Source organism: Phoenix dactylifera, chromosome 18 (assembly GCF_051530095.1).
Source record: "Phoenix dactylifera cultivar Ajwa chromosome 18, Ajwa_hap1_PhDact_Kaust_v1.1, whole genome shotgun sequence".
NCBI classification, from domain to species: Eukaryota; Viridiplantae; Streptophyta; class Magnoliopsida; order Arecales; family Arecaceae; genus Phoenix; species Phoenix dactylifera.
In genome coordinates this window covers 20093872-20116047 of record NC_143207.1, presented here as the reverse complement: position 1 = coordinate 20116047, position 22176 = coordinate 20093872, and the positions used below count along the sequence as shown (strand labels likewise).

Here is a 22176-nt window from a genome sequence, read left to right as displayed (position 1 = left end):
TACATGCTGCTTAAGTCTAAAAGTTACCTGCCATTTGGACTGATGAATAGCTCTCCTAACAACAATCTGGTCCAAGAATATCAGCTAGGGGCACCAAAGAAATGCTCTAGAATTTATAAATGCACTCCATATTTGTATACATGTACACACCCTTATGGTCTAATTCCTCGACAAACCATACGTCATCCCAGCACCACTCCGGTTGCCAATGGACCAGTAGCACTCCCACCAGCAGCGTTTAGGCATGAGACATCCGATCTCCTCCTGAATCGAACATGCTCCAACCGGAAGAGAGCCCAATGAGCGTTGCTATGTAGGTGAGATCCCCCCCCCCCCCCTCTTTTTTAACCACAAAAAAAGGGGGAGAGAATAAATTTTAGCATATTTATATAAATAATTTGTCTGCATATCCATTTAAAACCAATACAGTTGAATTTTAATATCTGATTAATGTGTTGGCATCCACATTCATTAACTAAAAATGGATAGAATACAGGAGTGTCTGATCCATATCTGTTCAAATTTCAGCCCCATCACCAAATCATCACCTCCATCTTGCTATGCAAATTGTTTTTGCAAATTGTTGCTGGTCATAGGGTCAAAATTTATCGTAGAGATAACTGGATTAGCTGCTATCCATTTCATCTAAATCAGATTTCATATTGATATGATAAAAAAATGTGTTAGACAAAGGTCATTCATTGTTATGCTGGTTTCACCCTGCATCACTTCTAAATGTCATTTGCAGTATCAATGTCATGGTCTAATTACTCTCCATTCCAAAGAAAAAGTACAAAATTGCAGATCTTTTGTAGTCCACATTCTCATTGTAATATCAACAGTTTCTTCCTCTTTTTTTCAAAACAAAAGCACCAATCGAATTTCCAGGCTACCCTAGAAGGTTACCAATTTGATCATGATAAGTTAACTCGGATTTTGCTATTGGTTATAAGGTTACACAAAATATCAGATAAGGCATATCAGGAAAATTGGGCGGAATACAGCTCATGCACTGGAACTTTGATCTGTCTCATTGCCCAAGGCTTGAGTTACACCAACTTCAGCGGGACGAAGGACACGATCGTATATCATGTAACCAGCCTGCGATCACAAACAAAATATACAGATGGTCAGGAACCACTTCAGCAAACTCATACCAAATCAAACATATGACGAACATGCTTTAAAGGGTGATATTCAAAGCAATCAAATGAACCAAGATGAGGAGAAATGGCTAATTCCTAAAGAACTTATAAGCACCAGACTGAAAAATCAGAGAAAGGAACTGCACAGTAGTTACCAGCTACATCCTCATGGCTCCCTATTAAACATGGAGGTGCAATCAGAAAAAAGAATACCAATTTGGCATTTTGAACCATCAAAAAGCAAGGACTGATGCCTATAGTACTTTATTCTACCGTCAGACTTCAGAATTTCCACAACAGAAAGACCGACACTTAGTGAAATCAAAGATTAACATATTTGGTGGTTAATGCATCAGCTCTAGTTCAGCACTTACAGAGAAAACTGACGAATATAGTCCTTTTCATTTTGAATTACAACCTCCGATTGAAGACACAGCATAATTGCAAGTTACAGCAGATTTAGCCTCAGAGTGCCAATTTGCAATTTTTAGCATGTAGAGTGACATACAATGCCCAATTTGTATATAATTCACATACATTACCCAGACCCACTGGATTAACCTGAGGTACTTGTCTCAACACAAAAGAATACGATTACAGGTACATTTGATTTCTAGGTTCTTCTTTATTCTTATAAAAGCTTCTCTTCAGCCAAAGCAAGCTTCTTCAAGTCCTCAAAAACTACCATTGAACTTGTCTTGAATCACCCTACCTCTTTTTTAATTATTCAACATAAAACCAAGGCCCTCTACTTATGAAACCAGTTAGTTTTTTAGTGCTCATAAAAGTACCAAGAAAAATGGGCTTCTACCACTTTATCCACTATTAGAACCCCTCCGAAGCTCCCATTGTTAGACATGTCTAACTTTGTTTTATAAGTCTACCATGCATCAGCCTTAAAGACACTGGCTTCTACTAAATCATCTGATGTATCTGCACACTCTTTTATTTATTTTTTTATTTTTTTTATTTTTTTTGGGAGGAGGGGGGGTACATGCACACCCTCTTTATTGCCTGTCTTTTTAACTCATTGCCTTCATGTATTTCCCCTGAGCTTCACGTGTAAAAGCCATCATGGAGCATGGCAAAGCCACAACTCTGCTTCATCTACTACCCTCCAAACCTAGAATAAAATTTTGGACCTATAACTCCAGTCTTATTTACAATGACAATGGATAACAAAAATTGATGCTTTAGGGCATTTTTTATGACAATAAACTATGACAAAGCTTCATTTCCATTTGTATTAAAAGTTAGAAAATTATAACTTCTGTCAGAGAAAAAGGCTTAGGAGCAACAAATAGATAATTTCATTTGTGTTAATAATTATATTGGCACTAGCCAACCCCACATATTATGATTATAGTAAGAAACAAGGTCAGCCTTTTTTTTGAGAGAGAAAGGAAGGGAGACCAACTCACACTGTAACTACCTAGATTCAAATACCTGGAAATGCACAGACCAAGACTCGAATATAGAAACACTAATGGCTAAGCAGACGGGTGTGATCATTGGTGCAAGCCCCAATTCACAGAGATAAGGTCAGCCTTAACACTCAGCAACTTGACTCAGAACATTGAAAGATTGAAGCAAGCTAGATAGATGAATAAGGCTTTAATTTACGGTGACAGGTATTGCCATCTATATTCTTATAATCAAAAAGGGGGGACTAAGAGAAAATGGTATGATTATTATTTATTTAGTGCCGACCTCTGCATGCCCTAGCAACATGAGTAGGACCTCCATGCTAAATTTTTAGCACATATGGCAAAGTTCAAATGTTTAATACTATGATGCTCATTTACCACATACTGGTCTTCTTCAAGATTTTGGTCAATCTCTTGTTTACTCTCACACTTCTCCAGCGTAGAATAGCAGCTGGTATCAATTATATTCCAATTAACCCTTGTATAAATGGCTTGACAGTGCACATGTTGTGCATTTCACTCAATTTACAACACAACACATGCACCTGCATTGGTATACAAATCATACTGCCAAGTCAGCTGCTTCAAATTAAAGTACATGTATACAATGCATACCTTCAAAACAGCAGCAACAGTGCCAGGTCGTTTTGAAGCATCAGGTACTTGGAAAAGTGCAAGATGCTTGTTTGGATCAAATTGCTCATTTATTGGGTCATATTTCTCCACCCCAAACTTCCTAAACACCTGAAAGAAGAGAATATAGATAAGCCACTAAGCAATAAAAAAAAGATCTAATGCACACATCTTAGTAAAAACAGAATACTTGGCAAATCTTGGTCAACATCAAATGATTTTCTATCACTTCCATAGAGAAATTTATTAAACACGATCATATAGAGATGCATGAGAATAATGATAACATATGACAACTCGAAAAAAAAGCAAGGCCCATAATGTGTCACCTTTCTTCTGAGCGGGAAAACTCCAACACCAGAAACAAATGTTAACCTGTCCAAATGAAATTAACTTAAAATATCCACATTGTAAATTAAAACAGAGCCAGACCTCAAAATTTGTCTTTGAACAGTGTCTTTCCACTTTCTGTATAAGTCAGCAAAGCAGAACCCAACAATTTACTATCAGACGATACATTTCAGATAATTTTTTTTATACCGATAAAACAATGAGCTGCTCTTAGTACTTCAATTCACAGAGATATGGCATCTTTCCATCCAAAATACCTAGATGTTGAAAAATTCAATTCTTAGAAGCATGCAGTTCCTACGGCACTACATTCAGTCCCATCCCTTGAGAAATAAATGACCAGCATTTTAAGTACCAAACTGTACCAACCGGTACCGAGCATACCATACCAACTCAATATGATAGTAATACTTGTACAGGGACTTGGTATGCCCCCATCATAATGATGCATGGTAGTATTTGCCATGCCGACTCCTATGGTTTACCATGCATCGCTATAAGAACGCATTGAAACATACCATAAGGTACCAGTACAGTGCCAGCAGCAAGACATAAATCATTGGATGATATCATTCTTGGAGGATAGTGTAAGCTTCCATGCCCAAAAATCCATCTTGTCAAGTCAAGCAAGCTCTTATCATCTATATATCTACTTAGGCATTGCTTGATAGTAGAACTTGTCAAAATGCCCAGGCAAACCTAGAAGATGGACCTAGCTTATTGCTCAAGCACCCTGGCAATTGACTCAGTGATAAGACTTCATACAAAACCACTTGACAGATTTTTGAACTGCTTCAACTGTACTATCATTATGTTTTCTAATATTTCAATAATTGAACTTTTCTATGTGCCTTTAGACAAGTACAGTGAATGTAAACAAATAAAACTACCTCAAAGATATATTGTAGTTCACAAAATTTTAATATGAGTAAAAAACAAATATAATTGTTGTCCTAGATCATGTAATAGAGATTGCTTAGCATCCTTATCCATCATGCTCGAGGCCGGAGCTTGGGTCTAAGACATTAAATGGAAGGCTTTTTGTCACATTCATGCATGTAAAGATCTAACTTATACATACACATATGATTATATATCTATATGATTTAGATATTCACACACATGCAACACATATTAATGTGTGTTATAGCTAAAGTTAAGCTTGCTTGGGTGTTCTAAGGCAAACAAGTACAGAAAAGCAAGGTCCAAAATGAAAAAATAGATAAAGAAATAAAGTTTGAAGATGGCATCTTTGTAATTGGCACCTACAGAAAAAAAGGTCATGGCATGTCTTCTTTAGAAAACTAAGTTAGCAATACTCTTTGTAGTCAAAAGCAATCTTAACAACATATCCCTTTGCATGGCAAACTGGATGCCTAACGACTCCCATGTGATATTAAGGGACTTTCGATCAATATTCTGAACCTGGTGAACCCAAACAGAACCAGTTGGCGGGTCCCGAGTTCCGATTCAACTGCATGTCAACCATTTTAGTTAAGCAAAGGAAAAGCCCCATGCCCCCCCCCCCCCCCCACACCATATTTTCTTTCTCCACTTCTCAAAGCACCTACAATCTAATCACCTCACATACCACCTCTCTGCCCCCCCCCCCTCCCCCAACCCTCCCCTCGTGTTCTCACCCCTCTATCAAACCCCCTCCCTGGCTCCTGTTTTCTCCAATCCACCATCGAGGCATGCATCTGATCTATCATGGTCTCATTACCACTATTCCTAAATCAGAAAACGGACAGGAAAATCGCAGGATCTAAGCCGCTTCATCTCAAAGATGATGATATTAGGCTTTGTCGCCTCAAAGACTACAAAGAAACGACCTTCATGCTTTTGACCTTGCAAAATCCAGCTCCGAGGCCTTCGATCCAGCAAGATTCAGCCACCTGGACACTGTTGCCAGAAGTTTTGACACCACCCAGATCCAACCATGACCCTTCTTGCTTGATCGGCCATCCTCTACCTCCACTCATGAGCCTACCCATTTGATGAGCCACCAAAAACATGGTAACCTCTGTAATTTGGAGGAACTAATCTACGCTATAGAAAAAGAAAAAAATCCAAATCAGAGCCCTTCCCCTTCTTTATTTTTTTTTTCCAAAATTTGGCTCAACCCGGGTGGGTGGAAGGTGGGTCGAATTGTTCCGGGTCGAATAGTTCAACTGTGTAAGCCGAGTCAAATAAGATATCAAGAATCCTTTTTTTGGATGACACAACCCAGTATATGCTATGTATGACAGGTCAGCTGGGTCTACAGGGTCTATAAATATTGCTTTTGACAGCTTAATAAAGAGAAATTTGTGAGAGTAAACCTAGGCACAAGGTATGGTCGCTACATTATGATCTAGGTGTCATGGGTTTGAAATATGAAAGTAGCATTTCAGAATTATATTCCACATAAATAATTAACCGCACGGCAAGTTACTATATTCTACATATCAAGCCTAGGCAATCTCTAATTCAACTTCCTGATTTGGATCTTGAACCCCCATCTTGACCCCTCTATTACACAAAAAAAATATCATACGCCCAAGGATCTCAAGGCCCTTTCCAGATATTCGCAACAATTTATAAAGAAACCAACATCAAACACCTTCACACTCAGACCACGCTGCAACTTTTAATTTCATTAATCCATCCAGTGAAAAAAAGATAATTTCATTTGCTTGTTGTAACTACGTCGACAACAATCCAGGTATTTACCACCATGGTTACAAAAAGGAAGGGGGCATGACATATAATGTCATAAATGCTGATCAATATGTAAGAAAACTCTATAGCGATTAGAGACCAAAACATGAAGATTTTCATTATTTCAACAGAAAAATAAAATATGATTGCCATAAAAAGCGAAAATGTATGGTGATTACCAACAGAAAAGGTAAAAAAATATTTGAAGCTTCTGCTCTAAATAGCCATTTACTAAATTTGATCAGCAATTTCTGTATAAGCAAACAAATTCAGGAGAATATTACCTCTGAAAGTTGTTTATCAGTCATCTCAACACCCTCGAGGAGAGTTTTAAGGAGAGGGATGGCTCCAGCAGAGTCTTTGGATGTGTCAATCTTCGAGAAGCTTTCCTTGACAACAGATGAAGCCCTTCCCAGATTGTCAGCAACATCTAGTAGGCTCTTGGCAAAGTTCTGTACGAAATTTTTTGAAATGCAGGATATTGTAAGAAACATATCTAACAGATACAAATCAATTATAAAGGAAAAATAAACATATCAGGAGTATCTGTATTGGAAAGGGTAAAGAACAAAGATTATACTTGTATTGCAAATTTTTTTGAGTTTTCTGCCTCGCGCTTTGTTCTGTCTATAACATTCTCCATCTCAGCATAGCTGCGTAGAACTTTATCCTGCATTTTCTCAACTTCCTTGTGTTTTAACTTCAGCGACCCTTCCTTCTCAGCAACTAGCTTAACCAAATCATCATATGATAGTTCAAGCTCTGCATCTGAATCAGAAAATGCAGTTCGTTTGACGCTCTTCCTCCTCTTTCTATTAGACTTGATGTCGGAATCGCTGTTTTCAGAAATAGGACCTGCATCTTGTGTTGGTTCTTGAGCAGTAGAATCATCAGTAGCCTCAGTAGATGCATCATTAGCTCCAACTTCTGATGTATTCTGCGAAGCATTATCATGGTCCACAGGCTGGTTTCCCTCCTTCTCAGTGGGTTGTGGAGATGCCAAGGATGCAAAGCCAAATCTTTGAAAGGTAGAACCTGTGAGAGCTGAATGTCTCAAAATTTGACTCAACTGGGAGGAAGCATGCTGGAATAGGAGGGGGAGGGGGAGAAAAAGAAAGATACTTTAGGAAGTTGCAGTTGTAATAATGAAATTCCAAAATGTTAAATAAAAACTCAAGAATGAGCAATATGACAACCACTGTTACCTTGAAATTTCCATATAATAGCCTTAACGAAGATTTTGACTAGCATACTACAATGGCATACGGCTAAGAAATAGTTCAACCACTTCAAAGAGTCATGCTTAGCAATTACATTGTCTAGATAAAATTTATTAAATACCATGGAATGTGCAAGTTTTCATCATAGCATCTAGTTTACAGAGGAGTTATCCGTAGTGTAGTGGCAATTGGCATTTAGTATCTCTTAGAAGTATTAGAAGCCTCTTAAACAGTGTTGACTACAACTTCCTATCAAAGAACATTTTTAGCCTTGGTACTGAAGGGCTTTAGATGTTACTAATCCATGAAGTGTGGAAAGTGCTATGCATTGTGTCATAAACTTTTCCTTTGCAGGGGCGGTGGTGGGGTGGCTGGATAGGTATTACTTATGTTTTGCTCATTATTCATGTTTATGACCAACTTCAGTTAAATCATCTTTGTCATCTTCTAAAACATGTGGCATTGATATCTAAATCAATTGTAATTGTGTATGAAAGTCAAACCTATATATCTGTGAAATGCTTACAATGACAATAGATACAACTTCCCATATCTCCGCAAAATGCTACGAGCTCTCATACCTACTCCTTGTAGAGCCACTAACTTTGACCTTATTTTTATTTGGATAAAAAGCCATAGCTTCTCTTTGCATATCCCATACACAATCATTTCATATGTCGTCCTCTTAGCAACTACAAGATTATTCCATAGCAGAATCAGGTGAATTATATACAAATCCCAAGTTGTCCTCATCATATCGTGATCTATGAGCTTCAGATAAAAGCTACGATGCAAACAATGCCTAACGAACAACAAAACCAAAGAAAAGGTATAGCACGACACCCTGTCACCTCAGTTGTTTGTCAAAGTTACTAAATATGTGCATTGAGACATTTAAAATAAAAAGTTCTGCATGAAACTATTTTCCTCACACCCTTTACATAGGCATAGCCATCAAACAGGAATCTAAAATTATACCAAGATAACAGAAAAGGTCCAAGACAAAGGGAAGAGAGGTTAACAGAGAAATTGGAGGCCCAGAAAATAGAACCCTAAACCCTAATAGCATGAAAAGATAATATCCCGTCAAAACCAATCTACGCTAAATAACTAACATCTAAAGCTCATTCATACGCATCCCCTTGCTCAAACCCTTAAATCCAAAAGCCAGCAGATAACATAAAATTGACCCCAGTAGAAGAGGACACCACGAGATCATTTTTTTCCTCTGTCCAGAGACATGAAATAAAAAGAAAAGAACCAAAACATCAGAAAAATCTCACCTTGACAGAAGAAATCGTGGGCAATTCACTCAGAGAATGGAAGCCAGTGGAGAGATTCCGGAGCGACTCCGGCTGAGAGGACGCCAGGATCAATCGGTAGGCGACGGTGCTCCGAGAAATCGACGAGAAAACCCTGGAAGCCATCCTCTTCCTCGATCAAAAACCAAAGAAAGTGAGGGGAAAAAAAAAATCCACCGGAGAATTCTCAGAGGTGGCGACAAGGAGGCGAGGCAATGGAAGAGAGCTGCACAACGTGAGACTTGAAGCGAAAGAAATCGGGGCGGAGGCCGGGGTTTCTCGACGCTCTAGCTTTAGATGTCGTGCAAGATTTGATGTCTATCAATCCGAACCGTCCATGATATTTCCACGGTCAGAATCTGTTCTTACTCTGTGTCGGGCCGCCTGCTCGTAAATTAGATTTGCACGTTGTCTCAGAATAAATCCAACCCGCCCAACCCAATCCATGTATTAGACGCTCCACCCATAGGTGTCTACCTTAAAAACTGCTAATTAACCTGATTTTAATTCGGATTAGGTTCCAATTTGCAAGAACTGCTATTCCTATTTCAATCTGGAATAGGTTCCAACATGAAACCATGGCTTTATGAGCAACTAGATTTGACTAGGCTATGATCCAAGTTCTATCATAGGGCCCCAAAACTCTTGTCTAATCTCCTGTTTATCCTATCCAGGTATTGCTAGGTACCGGTTCGTATTAACTTTTTTTCTTCAACATATTCCATATAAAATGCAGTCGTCAAGCACCACCAACTTTAAGCTTGTAAAAGTAGACAAGTAATTTATGATTCAACATAGAAACTAGGTTTTTACTCATATAGCGAGTCTTTTGGATAGTAATATAGATGTTGATAAGTTTGAAGGACATGATTTGATTTAGGACAGAAATGTTATTCATGATAGGGAAGCATATCTAATTGATCACAATGATGGTGTCTAACCTTGCCATCTTCCCTTCTCATTGCACACGGTTACTTTAATTAACTTTTATTTCTCCTGTTCCATGTAACAACCATGAGCTGGTTTTGATAGTCGCTATACCGATGTTTAAAATTTGCATTTTGGTATAAATAACGAACTGTAGAGAGACGGATCAATGTCTTATTTTCCATATTTCATATAGTGTTCATAGAAAAGTTATGTACTCATTATATAACATTAAATTTAGGTCTAAGCATATCAAAAGGCTAACAGACGGACTCGCCGCCTGAATCTTATTTTCCATGTCTCAATGCAGTGACGACACAGCTGTTGTATAGTGACCATATGGAATAAGAAATATGGAATTGGTTCAAATTTGCGTTTGGATATGGTGACCGCAAAAACATGTTAGAAATATAATGTAAGACACAAACATGAAATTCAATGGTAGGCCAACCATTTGTGGATCATTTATTACTTGAAGACTCCATTTTTGTCTTTCCCCATAGCGATCACAGATCCATTTTAGGGCCACCATGTGAATTATTGGAAAATACATTTAATTATAGTTTTTAATTATGATTCATTCACTAAATTAATATCCAAATTTCAAGTTTTGATTTAGTAACTATAGAACCATTATATGGTCATTATAAGAATATGAAAAATAAAATTTGATGAGATTTTCTCGTGTTTTATTGATAATAATAAAACCTAAACTTTCATGCTTTCATATAATGATTATGATCGCCATAATTGAAAGAAAAATTCAATGATAGGTCTCCCTAATATAATAAATTTTATATTTTATATTTCTCTAAAATAACTACACAACCGCTCTACAATCACTATATGAGACATAGAAATGATATTTATTGAGAGGTTTCCTTAGGGTTAATTTATTAGACTTACTTATGAACTTCAAGTTTCCATATGGTGGTCATAAAATCATTTCATATCAATATGTAAATCATGAGAAATAAATTTAATAGTGGATATTTATTTACCTTATTGATTGTATTAAGTTTCAAATTATTTTCAAATTAAACATTCTGCGGCCACTATCTAAGAAGTGAGAAATAAGATTTGATGGTAGATTCCCTATAGTTCATTAAATATATTAAAACCCAAATTATAAAATTTCGATAGTGATCATAGAACTATTCTGGAGTGATCATATGAAATGTAGTAAACAAAACTTAATCAAAATAACCTTCTATATTTTATTTATTATATTACGATCTGAAATTTGTGTTTTTAGATATTGACCACATAGACAATTTATGGTCATCATGTGAAACATAGAAAATGAAATTCAGTAATAGGTCGATCGGTACTTGATCGATTGTAATAAGATATAACTTCAATTTTTGTATATAACAACAAAGAACCATACCAAAGTCACTGCCTAAAATATGAGAACTTCTGAAATTTTTGTGATCACTTCATGAAAGAGGACCATAACTACAATTAAGAGCTGAAAAACCGGAAGAAAGAAAAGTGGATAAGATGAATCCACGGAACCCCAAATCAAGGTGAGATTTGAGGATACCATTGTTAAGCTGCTTTAACTGTTTATCACTTCTAAATGTCATTTGCTGTATCCATGTCATGGTCTAATTGCTCTCCATTCCAAAGAATAAGTACAAAATTGCAGATCTTTTAAGTTTGATTTGTAGTCTAAATTATCATAATAATATCAACATTTTCCTTTTTTTCTCTCAAACAAAAAGCACCAATCAAATTTCCAGGCTACCAACTCGATCCATGATAACTTGGTCTTTGCTCTTGCTTATAAGGTTATACAAGATATCAAATAACGCATTACAGGAAAATTGTGTGGAATACAGCTCATGCACTGGAACTTTGATCTGTCTCATTGTCCAAGTCTTTAGTTACACCAACTTCAGCTGGGCGAAGAACGCGATCATATATCATGTAACCAGCCTGTGATCACAAACAAAACATGCAGATGGTCAAAAACCACTCCAGTGAGCTCATACCAAATCAAATCTATGACAAACAAGCTTTAAAGTGTGATATTTCAAGCTATCTAATGAACCCAGATGAGATTAAATGGCTAATTCCTAAAGAACTCAAAAGCATGCAACTCTGAAAATTCGAAGGAACTGCTTAGTAGTAACCAATAGCATCGTCATGGCAGATATATAATCAGGAAAAAGAAATATCATTGTGACATTTTGAACCATTAAAAACCATGGATTAATGCTCATAGTACTTTATTCTACCATTAGACTTCAGAATCACCACAAGAGAAAAACCAACAATTAGTCAAATCATAAATTAATATAGTTTGGTGGTTATATGTATCAACTATGATTCAGCACTTACGAGAAGACTGATTGAATATAAAGTCCTTTTCATTTTGACTTACAACCCTACAACTAAAGACAGTATAACTGTACTGGGTGCATTTCGCTCATTTTACAACATAAAACATGCACCTGCATTGCATATAAATCATACTGCCAAGTCAGCTGCTTCAACTTAAAGTAAATGTATAAAATGCATACCTTCAAAACAGCAGCAACAGTGCCAGGTGGTTTTGAAGCATCAGGTACTTGGAACACTGCCAGATGCCTGTTTGGATCAAATTGCTCATTTATTGGATCATATTTCTCCACCCCAAACTTCTTAAACACCTGAAAGCAGAGAATACTGCTAAGCAACAAAGCGGATCTAATGCACGGATCATAGTAAAAACAGAATAGTTGACATATCTTTGTCAACATCAAATGATTTTTCTCACATTTGAAGACAACTTTATTAAACACAATCATACACAGAGATGCATGAAAGGAAAAATCAGAAATAAACATTAACCTGTCCAAATGAAACTAACTTAAAAGACCCACATTGTAAATTAAAACAGAGCCAGCCCTCAAAATTCATCTTTGAACAGCGTCCTTCCACTTTCTGTATAAGTCAGCAAAGGAGAACCCAACAATTTACAATGATGCGATATATTTCAGATAAGTTCATTTTTGCACTAATAAAACAATGAGCTGCTCTTAGTTCTCCAATTCACAGAGATATGGTATCTTTCCATCGAAAATACTAAGATGTTGAAAAATTCAACTCTTAGAAGCATGCACTTCCTGCGGCATTACATTCAGTCCCATCCCTTGAGCAATGTAGATGACCAGCATTTTAAGTACCAAACCATACCAACTATTACCAAGCATACCATACCCAACCCAATACAATAGTAGCACTTGTACAGGGACTTGGTACGCCCCCATAATGATATGTGGTACTACTTGTCGAGCCGACGTGCTGTGATAAATACTGATTGATATGTAGGGGAAAGTTATAGCAATTAGAGACCAATAAAAGTGCATATTTTCATGATTTCAACAGAGAAGTAAGATATGTTTGCCATTAAAAAGCGAAAAAATGGATGATGATTGTCAAAGAAAAAGGTAAAACATACTTGCAGCTTCTGCTCCAAATAGCCATTTACCAGATTTTGTCAGAAATTTATGTACAAGCAAACAAATTCAGTAGAATATTACCTCTGAAAGTTGTTTTTCAGTCATCTCAACACCCTCGAGTAGAGTTTTCAGGAGAGGGATAGCTCCAGCAGAGTCTTTGGATGCATCAATCTTCAAGAAGCTTTCCTTGACAACCAATGAAGCCCTTCCCAGATTGTCAGCAACAACGAGTAAGCCCTTGGCAAAGTTCTGTATGAAATTTTTGAAATGCAGGACATAGTAAGATACGTATTTAACAGAAACAGCCATGAATATTTGTATTAGAAAGGGTAAAGAACGAATGATATACTTGTACTGCAAATTTTTTAGAGTTTTCTGCCTCACGTTTTGTTCTGTCTATAACATTCTCCATTTCAGCATAGCTGCGTAGGACCTTATCCTGCATTTTCTCAATTTCCTCATGCTTTAGCTTCAGTAACTCTTCTTTCTCAACAACTAGCTTTACCAAATCATCATAGGATAGTTCAGGCTCTGCATCTGAATCAGAAAAGGCAGTTCGTTTAACACACTTCCTCTTTTTTTTATTAGACTTGGTCTCATAATCATTGTTTTCAAAAATAGGACCTGCATCTTGTGTTGGCTCTTGAGCAGTAGAATCATCGGTAGCCTCAGTCGATGTGGTATTAGCTCCAACTTCTGATCTATTCTGTGAAGCATTACTCTGGTCTGCAGGCTGGTTACCCTCCTTCTCAGTTGGTTGTGGAGATGCCGTGGATGAAAAGCCAAATCTTTGAAAGGTTGAATCTGTGAGAGCTGAATGTCTCAGAAATCGACTCGACTGGCAGGGAGCATGCTGGCATAGGAGGCAGGGGGGGTTGCAAAAGAAAAGATGCTTTAAGAAGTTGCAGTTGTCATAATGAAATGCCAAAATATAAATAAAGACTCAAGAAAGAGCAATAGGACAACCACTGTTACCTTGGATTTTTATAACAAACTTCAGGAAGATTTCAACTAGCACACTAAAAGGCATTAGGCTAAGAATAATCCAACCATTTCAAGAGTCACGTTTAGCGCTTAACATGTCACAATAAAATTCCTTAAATACCATAAGATGTGCAAGTTTTCGTCACACCATCCAATTGACAGGGGAGTTGTCTGCAGTGTAGTGGCAATTGGCAAGAAGTGTCACATGGAAGTACTAAAAGTCTCTTGAACAGTGTTCTAGAAATGCCAATCTGAAAACTCTAGAAGCCATCCTCTTCTTCAATCGAAATCAAGGAGGAAGAGAAAAAAATCCAGTTGAGAATTCTTGAAGGGGGCGAGGGGGCGGCAAGGGAATTGAAGAGAGGTGCAAAACGTGAGCTTTAAAGAGAGGAAATAGAGGCCTATGGTTGGGGTTTCTTTCCATTTGGACGAACATGCATAACGGGTTAAGCATGCATTCCTCTTATCAACTGATTTCATCAACTAGGCAGCTCTAGAGTCCAACATTGGTTTTTCTCCTTATTCCCCCCTTCACCTTCTGGGCTCGTTTGGTTCGCGGGAAAAGAAAGGGGGAAAGTGTGGTCAACGGGAAAGTAATGAGATGCCTCTTGTTTGGTTGGAGTTTTCAAAGGAGAGAGAAGGGAAAGTTGTATTCCCATGGGAATGTGATTCCCACATTTCATGGGAAAGTCTTTCCCATGAGAAACATGGGAAAGTTACTTTCCCATGAGGCGGGAATCACTCCATTTTTACTTTTTCCCAAAAAGTCCCTTCAGCATTAAAGAAGCATTAAAGAGGCATTAAAAACCTAATTTTTATTAAGGGCATAATAGGAATTATATATAACTTTCCTAGGAAAGTGGATGGCCAACCAAACATAAGCACCTTGAAAATTTGTCACTTTCCCATGGTCAACCAAACATGCCAAAAGTACTTTCCTAGGCATCCTCTTCCTAGGAATTTGTTTCTCAGGAATCATATTCCTAGGAAGGAAAATGCTTCCCGCGAACCAAACGAGCCCTCTATATCTCAACACTTACAATCTACTTGGAAGTTCTAGAAAGCATATGACTGACAGATAAATGTTAATGCAACAAAAACGTTCATGTCAGTTACTCCCATGAATCCAAACAGACACGAAATCTACAGACAGCATAGATGCGGTGCGCAGGTAAAAATCCAGCAAGGGAAGCATAGACGCATTGAAAAATCTATCCATACCTGCTTGGCCTTGTAGCCGAGGTGTTGCGCCGTGTCGGGGCGCATCGGGCTGGCGTCTCGGACGATGGAGTGGAGCTGCCGGTACTCCCAGCACCTCACCCGCTGCAGGAACCGCATCACGTCCGGCTGCTTCTTCGTCCATAGCTCCGGTACGTACTTGTATGGCCCTGGATCCCCCCCAGACAAGTTATACGAATAAAAAAACGATACAGCTAACGAAGAATCAATTCTGAAACCCTAAAATCCTATATCCAGATGCAGTGAATTCGACGAATAATTGATCGATCGAACCGTTCGAAGAGTCGAAGGAGAGGAAACGAGGAACCGAGGCTCACCCATGGCTCCGAAGAAGCTCTCCGAGGCGTCCTGGGTTTAGGGTTTTGCTCGGGGCAGACGCGGCTCCTCGCAGGAGGATAATCGCAAGAGAGGTCTTCGAACCAAGAAATCGGGACCGTCGAATTACCTAGGTGTAATCCGACCCGTTTGTTTCTCGTTTGAGCACCGTCTCGTATTGATGCTCTAGCTTTATATGTCGTGCGCCAGTTTGATAACTTGCGCAAGCACACATAGCATCGATCGGAGCCGTCCATGAGTGAATCTGACCCGATCCAACCCATTTCATGGTAACCTATTTGAGGCTCCACCAGTAGGCGACTAGCTTGCCTGATTCATAGGTAAAAAAACTGCTAGCCTGATTTTTTAAGTCAGATTAGGTTCCAACATAAAAAGAAACCTTGATTTCATGAGCCCCAAGATTTGGCATCCAAATTCTCTTATAGGGCTCCAAACTATGCCTGGTCTTCACTTCTGTTCATCGAAATTAATGTTTTCCTCAAAATATTCTATAGGAGTCATTGAGCTCTATGAAATTTACTTTAAGTTTAAAAATAGATAAGTAGTTTAGGGTTCGATAAAGGATCTAAAATTCCGCTCATATAGCAAGTCCTTTAGCGAGTAATTTAGATGTCAATAAGATTGAAATGCCATGAGAGGAAAACATAACTAATTGATCATAATGGTGGTACTAACCTTGCCTTCTTCGTGTAATAAACTATAGAGAGTCCTATCATTAAATCTTATGTTCCATATTTCATACAGTGTCCAACAGGATAATTATGTACTCCTTATATAATATAAAATCTAGGTCTAAATATATTGAGTGACTGGTAGAGTGACTCGTCACTTAAATCTTCTCATTATAGTGATGATGGAATCATTCTATAGTCGCCATATGAAAAAGAAGAAGAAATTAACAGGTCCCTTTATGGTTTTATTGTTTATAATAATATCTAAATTTGTGTTTTTATATAGTGACCATGAGGCCATGTTAGGAGCGTTATATAAAACATAAAAAAGAAATTTAATAATAAATCAACCATTTGAGGATCATTTATTATATCAAGACTTTAATTTTTGTCTTTCTACATGGTGATCACAGACCATTTTGAGGTCACTATATAAAATATTGAAAAATAAATTTAATTATTGATTTATTTATGATTCATTCATTGTAAAAAGATCCAGATTTCCAAATTTGATATAGTGACTATAAAAATAAAATTTGATAAAATTTTATCATAGTTTATCAATAATAATAAGGCCTGAAATTCATGCTTTCGCATAGCAATCGGAGATTATAGAACCATCGAAACATCGAAAGTAGAATTCAATGATAAGTCTCTCTATTATAATGAGATTCAAATTTTGTATTTCTATAAATTACTATACAAAGAATTATAGAAATGAAATCTATTGATGGTTCCTTTGTTGTTCACTTATCATACGTTGTCCCGGAGACTTCGCATTTCCATGGAGAGATCATAAAATCATTGATCATTAAGTAGATTGTGAGAAATAAATTTAATAATAGATATTTCTTTAATTATTTGTTTGTATTAAGTTAAGGGAATTCTAAGACCTAGTGGGGAAGATATATCTAATCGAAGTAAAAAAAAATATATAATTCTCTTCTCATGGCGTTATTTAGAAAAAGGGGAGGAGAAATCAATGGTTGAATTCATAATTTTTTAACTGGATGAGGATCAGGATGACGCCCCTTTCATCCGCCGGGTGGCTCTCATCGGACACGTGATGGTCCTCTGGGTTACACGTGAGGATCATCACGAGCAACGCCCCATCGTTCCCACCGTGGTCCCCACTTTCTTGATCCACGTCTACATTGTGGGCCATACTGCGTTCCACCCGTCCGCGACTCCCCTGACTTTGCCCGACCACTTGGACTCGCGTGTCCCTTTCGAGTTAACTCGGCCTGTCGTCGGGGTCGCACCGAGGCCCATTGGGCTGACCTCTGATTGAATCATCCATCCCGTCCATAACGGGCTTAGATTGTATCTTCCGCGTAATTGATCTTCGTTTGGATCGCATCATGCATGGACCTCTAACCAATCCAAACTATTTCATTCATTCATCGACATAGATCAGGAAGTGACCATAGCACGATCCAACGGTGCAAAACCTTCTTTCGTGTGAAAGATACACCCCCAAACCGTTTAGTTGATGGTTGTTTTGCAAACTTGTTTTTTATTAGCTTGTTAGTGGTAAGTCTATATTTGTAATGAAAATACACTTTCCGAGATATTCATGCCGATTACTTTAGGGTTCGTTTGGTTGGGGTATGCTAGATTACAAGATAATCTGATGATTCCTAAGAATCACTTATCTAAAAAATTATTGCAGGGGAAAAAAAATTACTATTTTGTTTGCAGAAAAATTATAATGAAAAATGGTATCGAAAAAAAAAATACTACGTTTGGTTGAAGATAATCTTATATAGGAATACTGCTAAATTTCTATCAATACCCTCGAATAAATAAATCAAGTAATAAAATTTTTTTCTCGGTTCATTTGTTGACTATTTATGGACCTTCACGTAAAAACTGCTAGTATTGGCTATTTAGAATACTGAAATATATTTAAATGAGTTAATAAATATTTTAAAATTTATTATACACATATAAAAAATATATTTTCTTATTATAACTAAATTTTAGTATGTTGTGGTATATAAATAAATATATTAATTACTGGTAAATCCTTTGTTAGATTTATTGATCATTAATGAATATTTGTTAATTATTTACTAATAATTAATATATTTAATATATTAAATATATATCAATATATTAATATAATATATATTCATGTAATTAATATTAATTATGTAATATCACTAATATAATATTAATGCACTATAAGTGAGGTTATTCCGTCAAGAAATGACAATTTCACCTTCACTCGATTATTCATGATATGGAAAAACAAATATTGTCCCCCCTTTAGTTTTTTTTTTTCCATTCTTTTTTAGAAAAATAGATATAGGATCTACCATTTATTTTACCATATTTTTCATTCATTTTTTTGTACCAATCATAAAAATCTAACATCGGATTTATTTTTCTATAGTGGATTATCCTCAACTAGAGAGGCCCTAAAAAATAATCCTTTATGTAATTAATTTGCAATAATCCATTGGTATTTATTTTAGTTGGAAAGCTTACTCTTTTGTGGCGCTTTAATTAACACTTAACAGGAGTTCGCGTCCTTTCAAATTTGGGGACCGAACTCCACGGTTTGATTTGCAATCACGGATTATGGGTAATCATCGCCATCCGTACATCGCAGGATGATCCCATGTACATGCAGATCATGTTGCATCACAGGCCATCTTGCAATACATGGACGGCCGTGAATCGTGGAGCGGGACCATCAAGTTCAGGATCCAAACCTGAGAGCATCGAGACGCGTTGACAAATACCCCCGGGGCCTCCATTAGCCTTTCCCTTCATTGTATTCAAACATCCAGGATTATAATTTAACTTATGCATGCAGTAATAAATTAAGAGAAAAAACAATTAGAAATTATAGACTATTTTGTGTGCACCACATCACCCATGTATCCAGCCAAGCACTAAGACGTATTGGTACGGATTCGATCCATCACGAATAGTTATTGGTCGGATCATATCTAGGCCGGCCTAACTATGGAGCAACACGAGCAAGAACAGACAAACACTTCCTTATATAGTAGATTTGATAATGCTCATTGATGGCGTGCAAGGCCATACTGATGGATGCAGTGCATGCTATAATTTTTCTTCCTAACTCCCTAGTTGGTCATTTTATCTTATTCCAACCTTCAAATAATCTGTAGCTGGAGTCTGCCAGCTAGTCGGCTGGGAGAGAGAAAGAGAGGGACAAACGAGACCGCAGATTGGATTGTTGCTTACGTGGCCAACCATGCAAGGAGGTATGCTGTGGATGCCTGAGGAAGAGTTGTTTAAAGTACTTCGAGATATTTTGTTTTTTGATTTTATTAAGCATGTTCCTGCTTAAGAAGAAGAAGAAAAAAAAAAAAAAAAAAAAAAAAAAAAAAAAAAAAAAAAAAAAAAAAAAAAAAAAAAGGGGGAGGAGGATGTATATCCGAAACAGCGTTTGTGTGGACCAAGGCTTTTTGTTGTTTTTGGTGAAACGGACCAAGGCGGCCTTTGGACCGAAGGGATCCACGTGTCGTCACTATATATGGTGGGTTGGAGAAGAAGGAAAGCAAAGGTGGAAGAAAGGAAGCGTGGGGAGCAATGGGAATCGGATGACGACCCCTCAAAGGCGACGCCCGGCTTCATAATTGCCACGGCTGTTAGGAAGAGGAAGAGATTAGAAATTTAGAATCTCATCTCCATCCATGTCTCGCAATTCTACTCCCACACGCGTTTGCCCGCAGGCTTTGTCAAAGTGACCGAAAGAGGATCATGCTATGGAGCCCAAACCTAGGCGACTCCTGTCCTCCTTTGGGATTCCTGTGGTGGGAAAAGCTTTGGCCAAAAATTGTTACTTGAGAACATAACGAGCGGCGGGCCAAACTTCACCATGCTCAGACTCGGTGTAAAGATCCGTAACGGATGTATATTTAATTCCACATCAGTTATTTACTAGATAGATCTTAAATACTTATACATGATCAAAAAAATTAAAATAATAATTTCTTGCTAACTATTTTGAATTAAAATCTTGAATTGTTACATTCGGCTTGATCGAGATTTGAGCCAAAATTTTATTGAGCCAGGAACCAAGCTGAGTTGCTCAATTGTCAGCCTCGGACAAAATAATTCCAGCCTTTTTATTTTTTAATGTTATCTTCTGCTTTGATGCGTATGCTCTGGCCCACTTGTTTGGCGAGACCACATATTGATGCTGTCTGTGTCGACATCTGAATAATTTTTCTAGGTCCACATATTGAACCACTTAAAACCATCAATTATGAGTTGCTCATTCTAAAGATACAGAAATATAACTAATTGGGTTCAGAAAAACTTGATAGTAAACGCTGCATTGGCAAAGATCGAGCGTGTCCTTCGAACATAAAGTTGGCAATCTCCTAGAAAACCATATGCAGGCAAAATTGTATATAGATCCTTTTTCCCCTATCCAGGAGGCAAAAAAATTTCAAGCCAAATCAACATTAATGTGCTCAAGTAGAATTAATGACTAAAGATGTAGAATACGAGAGGACTATTAACTCGCACATGTGCTTATCTGGGTATTACACAATGAAAAGTCCTGTACAGAAAATCCAGCATATACATTGATGAGGGATAAAATGGATCGTCCAGCCCACAACAAAAGGGGCGCCCAATAAGCACCGACGCCGACCAGGCGTGTCCTCGGTCCGGCCTAGAATCAGCCCGACCTCGGACTCCGCCGAAAGCTCCCCGACCTCCTGTATTCGCCGACTTTTCCGACCAAGTCCGGGGCGTTCTCTCCAGTAATGTGCCCCGACCCTTGAGCCCGGGGCACTCCGCCTGGCGCACCTCGAAATCCGAGGTGCTGGGCTAACCACACCACTCATCAAGCCGACCTCATCGAATGCATGATGCGACCTCTCGACGTGCTCCGCCTCGCCAACGGCCGCAACCATGTGCGCGCCCATGCCCTTCTACGTGGCCGTACGTTGCAATGCCACTACGCCATGCTTCACTAGCTGGCCCACGACAGTCAAAGGACAGCTCCGTGACTACTCCAGCCATACCCTGCTACGTCTCTTACCATTCTCAGGAACCGGAGGCACTGCACGCCACCGGCTAGCTCTAGCTGCGCGCCATCCGACTCAGAACCATTTCTTCTCATGATGAAGGCGAACAATGCCTCCATCACCTGGGCCTCTCTACGGAGACTATAAATAGCCCCGCCAAGTAACACCAAGAAGACCCTTTTTTGAGAAAAACCAAATATACACCTCCCCAACTTAATCGTCAGAGGGTCCTCACCGGAAACACCGGTGAGGCTTTGTGCATGTACTCCGGCATGTGGGTGGCGGATCTTGCCCTCTTTCCTGACACCTCGGCGGCTCTCTCCTCTAGCATGGCATGGTCACCCTCGATCTAGGTTTGAACCACAACACACATACGTAAACTCAATACTGTACAAATGCATATACTTAGCAATAACATGAATAAAAACGTCTGGTTACTTAAGAAAAAACATTTAGTAGAATTTTCTGAGAAATAAACAGACTAATAGTATCATTTTTCAGATACTTAAGAGTGGATTATAATTAAGTTGCCAGCCTTGAGTGACAGGTGCTTCCCTAAATATCTTTTGGATTTAATTCTTCTAGATCCCAACCAAAAAAAAGGATAAGTACCCAATAAATAAATAATCGAACTATATCCCAAAGATGCCCACTAATTGTTATTTTAGAAAATAACAAGGATAGGAATTTCCAATCTAGAACACCTTTCCATATAAGGACCCAAAAAGAGAGCAACAAGGAGAAAAGGAGAATTCTACAGCCTTTACCGCGC

The 22176-nt window shown here is 38.0% G+C and overlaps 2 protein-coding genes across 4 annotated transcripts; both read right to left on the bottom strand.

Moving 5' to 3' along the window:
* Nucleotides 1–741: 741 nt before the first annotated feature.
* On the bottom strand, nt 742–9066 carry LOC103713778 (grpE protein homolog 2, mitochondrial-like). Of its 2 annotated transcripts, XR_015974767.2 has the most exons (6): nt 8760–9040; nt 6837–7340; nt 6541–6708; nt 3535–3580; nt 3188–3316; nt 1082–1101 (listed from the first exon to the last, which is right to left on the bottom strand). XR_015974767.2 is itself a non-coding variant. In XM_008800803.6 (5 exons), the coding sequence occupies exons 1-5, from the start codon at nt 8901–8903 to the stop codon at nt 1006–1008; spliced, it is 1041 nt and encodes a 346-aa protein (XP_008799025.4). In that variant the 5' UTR covers nt 8904–9066; the 3' UTR covers nt 742–1005. The 2 variants fall into 2 exon arrangements, 1 of the variants encoding a protein (XP_008799025.4); XM_008800803.6 differs by lacking the exon at nt 3535–3580 and having other exon boundaries at nt 742–1101; nt 8760–9066.
* Nucleotides 9067–11338: 2272 nt separating this feature from the next.
* LOC103713779 (grpE protein homolog 2, mitochondrial-like) lies at nt 11339–15861 on the bottom strand. Of its 2 annotated transcripts, none has more exons than XM_026807207.4 (7): nt 15694–15861; nt 15359–15525; nt 13778–14006; nt 13503–13690; nt 13235–13402; nt 12233–12361; nt 11339–11645 (listed from the first exon to the last, which is right to left on the bottom strand). In XM_026807207.4, exons 1-7 carry the CDS (start codon nt 15695–15697, stop codon nt 11550–11552), a joined length of 981 nt encoding a protein of 326 aa, XP_026663008.4. In that variant the 5' UTR covers nt 15698–15861; the 3' UTR covers nt 11339–11549. The 2 variants fall into 2 exon arrangements, with proteins under 2 accessions (XP_026663008.4, XP_008799027.4); XM_008800805.5 differs by having other exon boundaries at nt 15650–15850.
* Nucleotides 15862–22176: the final 6315 nt, after the last annotated feature.